At 34.6% G+C, this 10,659-nt stretch overlaps 1 protein-coding gene across 1 annotated transcript; it reads right to left on the bottom strand.

Annotated features, from left to right (window-relative positions):
- Positions 1–2,530: 2,530 nt before the first annotated feature.
- Positions 2,531–8,906, bottom strand: LOC130713450 (uncharacterized). The gene is made up of 13 exons (XM_057563215.1): positions 8,855–8,906; positions 8,639–8,716; positions 8,312–8,470; positions 8,143–8,226; positions 7,982–8,047; positions 7,597–7,830; positions 7,440–7,510; positions 7,072–7,241; positions 6,059–6,984; positions 4,893–5,972; positions 4,582–4,719; positions 2,821–4,508; positions 2,531–2,710 (listed from the first exon to the last, which is right to left on the bottom strand). The coding sequence occupies exons 1-12, from the start codon at positions 8,904–8,906 to the stop codon at positions 2,842–2,844; spliced, it is 4,725 nt and encodes a 1,574-aa protein (XP_057419198.1). The 3' UTR covers positions 2,531–2,710; positions 2,821–2,841.
- Between the last annotated feature and the right edge of the window lie 1,753 nt (positions 8,907–10,659).

Raw genomic sequence — 10,659 nt, 5'->3', positions numbered from 1 at the left:
CCATATTGTGAATGTAAACCATTTCTCCGTTCAATTTTTATTTGTTTCCTGAATGTAAACGATTAATCTTTTCTATAAATTCAGATAAAAATAAAGCAAAGCCGTCTCGTAGATGACTAACTGGCACAAGAATATTAGAAAATGGCCATATCACGAGACATATGGACACTGAACCCCTACGTTTTGAGTTAGATTAATATTATTTATTTCATATTTTTCTTGTTTGAATGGGAAGAATAACAATTGACACTGTTCAAGTGTTCAGTGTTCAGTAATTAATAAACTGACTGAGTAGTACTCCCTCCGGTCCTATTTATAAGCAACAACAAAAAAATTCACATAGTTTAAGAAATGTAGTTAAACTAGATAAAATGCATTAAATTTGTCTTAAATTAAAATGAACTTCTAAAATTACCCTTTGTTATTAGTGTTGGAAAGTGGAAAAGAGAGAGAATAATTAATGAGACACATTTTACAAGTTAGAATTAATAAGGACATCATTGGAAAAAATTAATTAATATAGCTCAAACTTTCATTTGGTTCTTATAAAAAGGACCAAGATTTTTCTTCTCTTTCATGCTTATAAATAGGACCGGAAGGAGTAGTATAAAGTTTTGCACGTGAGAACTGAGTCATAACTCATTTTCTAAAGAAAGTTTGTGCCAATCTAACTTGTGGAATGTACTAGTTACTAGTTTATAAACCCGTGCTTTGCACGGTGATTCTGTTGCAAGCATTCTCGTAACCCAAATGAATTAATCCAAATAAATTTGTCAATTGAAAAGGCACAAGTTGACAGAATATAAGGCATTAGATCCACACATGGCATTGATAAGAAATAAAAATAGCATTACTTGTCCAAATACTTAGAAAAATGCAGCAAATACAAACCAACTTGACAATAAAAAAAGTACAAACATTACAGTCATCACTAATAATGGTGGAAAATTACATCAACATCAGCAAATATTTCACAGGTAAAGAAAAAACTCAACACGTCCCCTTCCTTCAAATCATGTGCCTTGCAAAAAGCCCTCCAACCTCTGCCAAATTTTGCGTATCTCCTAAAAGGTACACCAATGATAGAACAATCACCTCTGTATCCAGTAGGTCCTCTAATAACCCACTGGTAAACTTGTCCCATACGAAGATATTCATACACATGCAACGGCAGGTTCTGAAATCCAAACAAAACTGTAATTATAAATCTGTAACAACAAACTTGTTAATAAAACTATTTATATCTTACCAGCTGACTTCCCGTAGCTTGATTTTGTGACAGTTTGCAAGTGAAAAAACATGGATAACAAATCCAAGAAGTTGGCAGACGCTTTTTCTGAGTTGTGCACTCGACATGGTCCAATATATCACTCAATACAACAGGAGGAGGGGGGATTATAGTTGGAGGTCCTGGTGGAGGAAGGTAACAGACTTCCTGAATACTTTCATTATAGATGAACAAATCAAAGTTGGAAAAACCCTGATATTTGAGCAGAAACCAACTCATCCCTTCAAGCGTATAATACTTTCGAATTTGAATCAAGCCAGAGGACAGATAAGGTGTGTTCACATCATTCACATATGACACCAAGTGGACCTTTCCAAAGGGATCAACCAAGTTCCACAACCCTGCAAGTTCATCACCATAATGGACAGCAAAAGGTCGTGCAACCAAAGCTGTATCCTGCACATTACAGAAGTGTTTTTCAATAACATAATTGATAAGATGGAAGTGGGAAAACAGATATGATACAGAACGTATATATTAAACCTGTTCTGGTTGACACATAATAGCAATGGCATCTTTGCACCATAAATTGTCATCTCCCAGATTCATTTCCATCAAAGTACCACAACTCTGTTTCCAGTAAGTTATTTTGCTTCGAGAAACCAATGTTAAAGTTAAATAAGCAATGGATACTACACATAAAGAAGAGGTACCTAGTAAAGACACATAATAATGGCTTGCACAGACTAAAGCTCACCTATAAGTTATTAAGGACTTGGCTCGTTTGTATCCATACGAACTGTTCTGCTTTTACCTTGATGGTAATATGTGGGGCGTGTTGTCAGATACATGATATAATAAACTTGTCTGCCCCAATAAAGCTTTACTTCTCACATTTCCAAATGCTATATTTGTCAACTGTTAGAGCCAGACAGGAACAAAACGGGAACCTCCTGAGAGTAATAATCCTTTCAAATATTTTAATTATGAAAATCATATATAATAAGATGGTGTCCTGTGTTTCCAGAATTCACGCTGTCCATGTATACATATCGAAAGAGTACATTTAGTTGTAATATTTTGACTACAAATTGTTAAGAAACAGTTGTGTTAAATTTGTATTGCTGTATTATAAACAAAGGAATTTATAACAACATCTGGAACATACAACTTGACTATACCAAATTTACATATTACAAAGATCATTTATAATAATTAATCATTATGATCACATACATAAGTAAGTGCATAAATTTGCATACAGTGTGAACTGTTAGATTAAACCTGTAGTAGTGTTATACTTATAACTGTGAGAGTCGTAGTAAATAGGTGTGCGCTAAAAAATGTGAACAAACCATTGTGAGTAAAATACATTAGTAATTTCAGTGATAAAATAGTGTCTATAAATAACATGTCCATTATACATAAATTATGAAATAAGCAGAATAAAATTATTATTCTCCTGCACTTCACACTTTAAACCTGCAATCACAATCACAATAATAAACATGTATGAGAAATGGAAACAAATATATGGAAACATTAATATGTAAATTTGATCACTTGATCAGTACTAATATATAAATACTTACAGATTTTTGATTTCGCATTGGTCATATATTGTCAAACACCTCTTTGTATACTATATTTCTAGTAACCTTTGAAATGGAACCATCTTCATCCAAAATCAAGATTTTTAATCCTTTTCTTGATTTCACCCTCGATAATGCAACATATAACTGCCCATGAGTGAATACTGGTTTAGGCAAATACAATCCCACATGCGAAAGAGTCTGACCTTGACTTTTGTTAATAGTCATTGCAAAACATAAAGAAATAGGAAATTGTCTCCTTACAAACTTGAAAGGCAAACCAGAGTCAGTTGGAACTAAATCCATTCTAGATATTAAAACATCCTTCCCAAGTTGTTTTCCACTAACTACATTAGCAACAATAACATTTTTCCCCAATGCCTTTACAATCATTCGAGTGCCATTGCAAAGTCCTCCAGCTTGGTCAATGTTACGCAACAACATAACAGGCACACCCACTTTCAAACTCAATTTATGATTCGGTATGCCAGAACATTTGATGTTATTCAAAAATTCACTGGTAAACCATTCAGCTTCAATCTCAGTGTCTTCATCTGACTTGCAAGTACTATCACAACTATAATAATCTTTCATAGCCCCAGGAATTTTGGAAAGAAGTTGATTGTTAACTGCTTCTACGCTTTCTAAGGTTGGTGCCAAAATAGCTCTTTCTTCAAAAAAATTGTAGTTTTTAATTTCTAAGTTGTGCAATATATCAGGATAGGCGAAATCAATCAACCTTTGTAATGGATTTTCATAATCAAGAATCAAAAGATCATCGGGAATCTCAATGGTAGATTCCCCATCTCCAGATCTATTTAACTTTCCATCACCAAGTTCCAAGAGCCATTCAGAAAAAATTTTAATGTCATTGGATTCTGCAGAAACTTCAGATTTAAGTAGCCTCATATTCTTTGTCAATAGAAGAACACGACATTGTTTCCAAAGATAAGAAGAATTGATAGAGGCATCTACTATATCATAACGACTACCTTTCTGAATAACTGGTAATATTTGTCTGAAATCTCCACCAAGAACAACAACTTTACCACCAAATGGCATATCATTGGGTAAAGTTGAATTGGACTTCATTATGTCATTTAAAGTCCTATCCAATGCTTCAAAACAAAATTTATTCAACATTGGAGCTTCATCCCAAATGATCAAATTAGTTTTCTTTAATAGCTCAGCTTTTAAAGAACCTAACGAAACATTGCAAGTTGAGGTATCTTTAATAGAAATAGGAATAGAAAACCTGGAATGAGCTGTCCTTCCACCAGGGAGAAGTAAAGAAGCAATTCCACTTGAAGCAACATTCAAAACAATCAACCCTTTTGACCTTATACCAGCAGATAAGGTATTCCACAAATATGTTTTGCCGGTACCACCAGAGCCATATAGAAAAAATAGTCCTCCAGTTTTATCCATGACTGCTTTCATTATAACATTGTATATTTGATGTTGTTCTTCAGTCAATGAATCTATGAGTGATTCGTGCAAACTGGCCATTTCAACTTTATTATAATTCAATTCATCAGCAACGAATTTGTTCTCATACTGGCACTCCTCAAATAGATCTGGAAAAGGTAGGCAAGAATAGTCTTTTAGAGACCGTCCGTTCAAGTGAAGTAATTTGTCCAATTCTACCAAGCAAAGATTTCGTAAATCTGCGTCACTTATGTGCAGATCTGAAAATAAAAAAAAAATTAGTATACTAAAAAATTATAATAAATTCAAGTACAGGTGTGACAGGATAATCACCCGGTATGCCTAGCTTTTTTCGCCTTTCATACAAAATTCCATCTGACAAAATCCGCCATGATTTTTCCCACACAAATTCGGGTTTGCTCATAGTGTTTGTTGTGAGCAACATCACAAAGAATCTTCGAAGCTGTATGCCTATAAATATAATTTGAATTAATTAATACTATAACCATTTTATCCATTTCTACACAAAAAATGGTGTAACTGATACAAAAAACACGTATAGCATTCCTTTATAACTAAATGTTAAAGTATATAATTAAAAAGCTCTTTTTTCGATTAAGTATAGGAAAAAATAACGTACTAACCTGAAGCTAACTCATTTGCTTCAACAATAGCATCTATAAATTCTCGATCATCTGCTAACAATCCTAGTGCATAACATGCATCATGAAAAGAAGGATACACAACATCTTCAATAGTACGAATGCTTTCCCATGAAGTACATCCTTTCTGCCGAGTTAGGAGGATCCTCAAATAATAAAGCTCCCCAATCCCGTGAGGGATATATTGGAGTCTTCCAATAGAATATCCTTGCTTCCTTGGATGCCATGAATGAGATTCCTCATCAAAAACAAAATATGAAGGAAATTCAGCATAAGTTAGTGATTTTCCCTCTTCATATAAACCATTAGCTTTCATCAAAGCTAAGAACATTGTGTCTTTTTCAGATGCTTTTTTAACAATATACTCCAAATTATCACTATCTTTGAAGCAAATACTTTGTTTCTCCTCAAGGTGGAAAGTAACTTTCTTGACAGCTGGCCACTTCACATGAATATAATATTTGAAAGTCCTCCAAACAGCCTCACATGGGGTAAGATATCTACAATCATAATATTGTTTAATTTCATCTTTTACCTCAAGTTCTGCCCCATCTTCTCTCTGATTGATTATTTCAATATTAACACGATCAGGACCTTTACTAACATACTTGAAGAGATACTTGATTGCATTAGATTTGTTGCAATATTCCACGTTGATATGACCATTATATAACATAAGTAGTTGAGGGTTATAAGGAACAACATAACTATTGTCCATTCGAAGACCTTTCTTCTCAACATACACTCCAGTATCTCTCCTTCTGTACACAGGATAACCATCATCATCAATTATAGTAGTTTCCTGAAAATTCTTTGGGAAGAACTTGGTACATTTCCCATTTGACATGCAAGGAGATTTTGAAAAACCAGAGCCACATGGACCATGTAACATATAAGTAGACACAACCTTGTTCAATCTAGGATGTAGAATAGGATCAGGAATTTCTGCTGAAATGAATTTATCAATATCAGAGGTTGTTACTAACTTGTTGTTCTTCGAAAGCCATAGGAGAATATGTGCATGTGGCAACCCTCTTTTTTGAAACTCAATTGTGTACATACCTACAAATAAAATATGTTAGTAATCTAAGAAAGTTTTGTATTGAACCATATCATATCATGCTTTAATAATTAACATTTTATAATACCTGCATCTAAAGGACCAAATATAATGCCACTCTTCAAAGTTCCAATTAAATGGTCCAGCTTCATCTTGAAGATTCGACAACATATATCTGGCCTTTCATCTGGCCTTAAATTCCTCTGACGAACAAATCTATCAATTTCTTTCCATGCAGAATTGCATGTAACAGTTATGAAGAGATCAGGATAACCATAACGCTTACAAATAGCCATTGCGTCTTGACAACAATCAAACATATAGCGACGTCCACCAACAAATGAGGACGGCAATACAATACGCATTCCTAATTGACCTGGGTCTGTTTCTCCTCTACACATTGCTTCTTCCAACCCATTAAGGAAATCAGCTCTAATTATTTTTTGATTGTTGCGGACATATGATAGCCTCTGAGATTCTATCATGGTATAACAATCTACCAAAAACTGTTGGAAAAGCCTTCTACAAAAGACAACATTCCCATGCTCAAGATCCCTTTCTTGAATCCTAAAGGTTATAAATTCTCGTAATGTGACCCGAGGTTTCAATCGAGAACTAAGAGATGCCGACACACCACTTAACGGAATATCTTCTTGCCAACCATCTTCACCAAAAGGAAATATCAATGGATATTGTAATGGAATAAAGCAGGTATGAGTTTCATGGATCCTTGTTAGGACACCATTTTTTTTAACTATAATATCCCTACCAACTTCAACATTTTCAAGATCCCCTACAATTAGGGCTGCAATCTCATCAGATGTAGGCAAATTATATGTTCGAGGGTCTTTACCTCTTTTCCGAAATAGACGCAAGGCAAATGATGATGATTCATTTGACATTACATAATCTCGTACCTTACGAAATGACTTAGCTAGCACGTTATTCTCATCAATCATTCCCTTCAATTCATCCACTAAAGAAATATCCAATGGATCTGGATTGTTAGAAGCCCTGCAAGTAAAAGCAAAATATCATTCCAATGTGACCAAAAAAGAGTAATTTTTAATATAAAAAATATGTTATTACGATAAGACTTACATGAACGGCTTCATTCGATTCTTATTCTCATTGTGTGTATCATATATGTAAAGCTGAGCAAATTTGGGAACATCTCCTAGTTGAGGGAGGAGTGTACCAATTCTATGATAATTTTGGCCACTCAATACAAATTGTGGAGGACCTCCACCATTGTTCACAGCTGATTCAACCTTCCCACCAATAGAAGTAAATGCGAACATACTGTTATATGCCCTAATGTTATCTATGAAATGTTTGGATCGATAATCTCTTCCATGAATCAAATTATATAAAAGCAATGGAGGTTTGGACAGCAATGGTAGAACAACCTTTCCTTTCATACAACAAACCGAAAATTCAGGATTTGTGGAACGCTTACTTTTACTAACCCTTTCTTCATACCAAAAATTCGCGTGGCAAATGCGGCACCTATAAGATGCATCCCCCAAATCTATTTCATCTATTTCAAAGGCAACAAAACACTGCAAGTTAAATACTATTATTCAAATTCACATGAATTAGCATTACACATTATAATTTCTTTACCTATCAACTCAGCACCATCATAAAGATCTAACAAAGACTGTGAAGAGTGACTTTCAGCATTAAACTCCACCAACAACTGGCGACAATGAGATCCAGAAACTTGGAAATTATAGGCATCATTACCACTCTTCGAAGAACTTGCTTCAATGTTATTCATTAAACATGTTTTTGTTTTATTGTTTTGATTCAGCCTTGAAATATCTTCAGTAATGTCCAGATTTAGAGGATTGTTACCTACAAAGATGATTAATAGCTAAGAATCTTTGAAAACAGACATACCATCTAATGTACCCAAGAATGCTATATATACCTTGGATGACAACACCATTCGTTGTATTATAATAAATCATATTCTCCTTTCCAGCTAAACATTTTTTTGACTTACTTTTCATATAATTTAACCTCCTTAACCTAGCAGCTGCAGCATTGTGAATTTTTTTACTACGAACCACTGCAGTTTCCACATGGGGATTCAATAAGTTACTTTTTTACTACACTTACCTTCAAAAAGAGAGGAAATAAAAAAAAAAACTTGTGAATCCTGACCTCTGGAAGTTGTTTCATTGGACATCCCATATGGAAATGTGGATAATGAACATGTAAAAGATCTATTCTGGGACGAAGGGAAGCCTGAAATATAAACAGCAACTTTAATAAATTTGGTGTATTGATGTTGAATAACCAAAAGAACAAAAATTGTATGCACAATACTTACAAACGGTGCTGTTTGTCCCTGAAATATTTGGTGTAGTCAATGAGTCGTTGAGAGATTTCTGAGAATTAATTCCAACAGGTGGTTGAAACACAGGATTGGTCAGGTTGTTCGTTATGTCAGACAAAGGGGAGCTTGAAGTATTCTTCCTCGTCTTAGTAGCTGAAAGGAAAATATTTTCAAATTAACAACCATGAGAAAATAGCAAAATATATGGAGTAGAGTTGTGTTACGGATCTGAAACAAATTAGACTACCAATCTTTCCCAACTTAAATTTAACAGACATTCTTTTTCATTTACAGATACATGAACTAAGATTACTGACATACCATTTTGACAAACTTGGTTTATAGACATCTGTTGAGCTCTTTTCTTGCTAGAAATTATTTGCTTCCTCTTATTCCGTGCTACATTTGCAGAAATGTTCAACTTTAATTGAAATCCACAAATAACTAATATATATATAGTGTCAATAATTGCAGTTAAAGAGACATATCAAATGAAAAATTTAATAATCTAATATAGTTTCCGATGGAAATAGATACCTTGAACTGATTCCTCACACAGAGCATTCCCAAGACCATTGGAAGCAGCCATTAATGCCTACTGTTGTTTAACACAAACTGACTGCAACACATAAACTGCGATCTAGATAACTTTAGCATGATACATAATTGATTCCAAGTTTGTTTTCCTTAGTTTCCTACTGGTGCTCAAGATATTAAATGGACATTGTGGGACCACAGGACCTCCTGGACACAGAACCTTCTAAATTGCAACTGACAAAATCAACCGTACATAAATATAGCAGCAATACATATTTCTACATTACGTGCTCCTCTAGCATACAGGCCCCCACCAGGATACTAATAATCTTTTCAAACTTATACACAACTATAAAAATCCCTACAATGGGTGCGCCTCTATAACTAACCAATATTTATATTCGACGAATCCTATGGTTCATATAAGTTTAATGTGCTATGCATTGAAACTTTAGTTAAAGGTCCTTTTGTAGGTTTAAAAAATGGATTATCTTAATTTTTAGACCAAAAGTTCATTGACAATTTGACAACTATTATGCTCTACCCATAATTGTGAGAAAAAATGAAATTCACACTAAAATAGGAAAAAAAAAGTATCGGATGGACAAATAATTGATAAACTTCATTTAAAATTAAAGTCAAAATACAACAACAAACAATACAGTAAACTTAAACTAAGAGCTGGAACATAATCCAAAGCTAACATAAGTGAACTACTGTGGATAACATAATCCTAAGAACAGATTTTAGGACTTAATACAAACTAAAACATAAATGACAGGTACATAAAACTTGTTAAAGTCTTCACTACATGACTTTCCATTTAAAAAGCATCAAACAGGAGCTTTCCAAAAAACACCTGAACCATACTTCACACACACAGGTCCTAAATCTATCTCTCCACCTCAACATCAATGATCCTCGAGTCTCCATCAGCAAAGCTCAATGTAATTAGGTCACCGGGTAAGAAATTATGGATCTTGCAAAATCTTCTCCACCCTTTGCCCAGCTTTGTGTGGCGTGCTCGCGGGCGCATGATAATGTGGACACTGATAGTTATGCCAGATGGACCTCTAAGAATCCACGGCTGCGGACCATGCTGACGAAGATATAGACCAACCCTTCTCGGAAGAGACTTGATCAATGGAAAATAAAAACGTCAGTGGTAGATTATAATGCAATAAATACAAACATAATGGTAAAGAACTTACGTATTGACTTGCGTAGCACATGTATGGAGACAACACCGTTCTCAAAACACGCTGGTACACAAGTTCTTCCTCATCAGATCCTGAAGGAACAAACTCAGGAACAACTTGATGTTCTATTTCCTCTGGCAAGAGTACAGTTCGTGGAGATGAAGCGAGAAATGGCACTACTTGGTCCATTCCCACATCAACCTCTTCTCCATACACAACTTCTGGATTGGAAGTGATAACTTGGACAACTGGTTCTGGTTGAGGAACGGGGGGAAAATCTTGGTGACCAACAAAATAGTAAGGGATCTCCTTATGCTCCTCATCAAATATTGACATGTGAAAAACACATGGAGCAACCAACTTGAGAAGACACCAATGTCTTTCCACCAGGCCATAAAATTCAGAAATAGAGCTCCATCCTTCGTGGAGAGCAGGCTTATTAGTATCTCGGTTGAAATGCACAACAAAGACCTTGTGGAAAGGGTCTTCAAAGCAAAACTTCTCACCCAACATGTGTTCCCACGTTAGCACGAATTTTTGGTCCACATGAGTTTGTACCTTAATAATCAAAGGCAATTCCAGATTATACACAAATATAGAATTTAG

Source organism: Lotus japonicus, chromosome 4, assembly GCF_012489685.1.
Source record: "Lotus japonicus ecotype B-129 chromosome 4, LjGifu_v1.2".
Lineage (NCBI taxonomy): Eukaryota > Viridiplantae > Streptophyta > Magnoliopsida > Fabales > Fabaceae > Lotus > Lotus japonicus.
The sequence above is the reverse complement of the archived record's forward strand: the minus strand, read 5'-3'. Positions and strand labels throughout refer to the sequence as shown.

Bases quoted from the DNA above. Each gene is read 5' to 3' on its own strand.
- LOC130713450 (XM_057563215.1), bottom strand. From the start codon at position 8,906: ATGGCTGCTTCCAATGGTCTTGGGAATGCTCTGTGTGAGGAATCAGTT. The intron at 8,227-8,311 runs GTAAGTATTGTG...TTTATATTTCAG, and splicing joins AGGGACAAACAGCACCGTTT to GCTTCCCTTCGTCCCAGAAT. The intron at 8,048-8,142 runs GTCAGGATTCAC...TGGAAACTGCAG, and splicing joins CAATGAAACAACTTCCAGAG to TGGTTCGTAGTAAAAAAATT.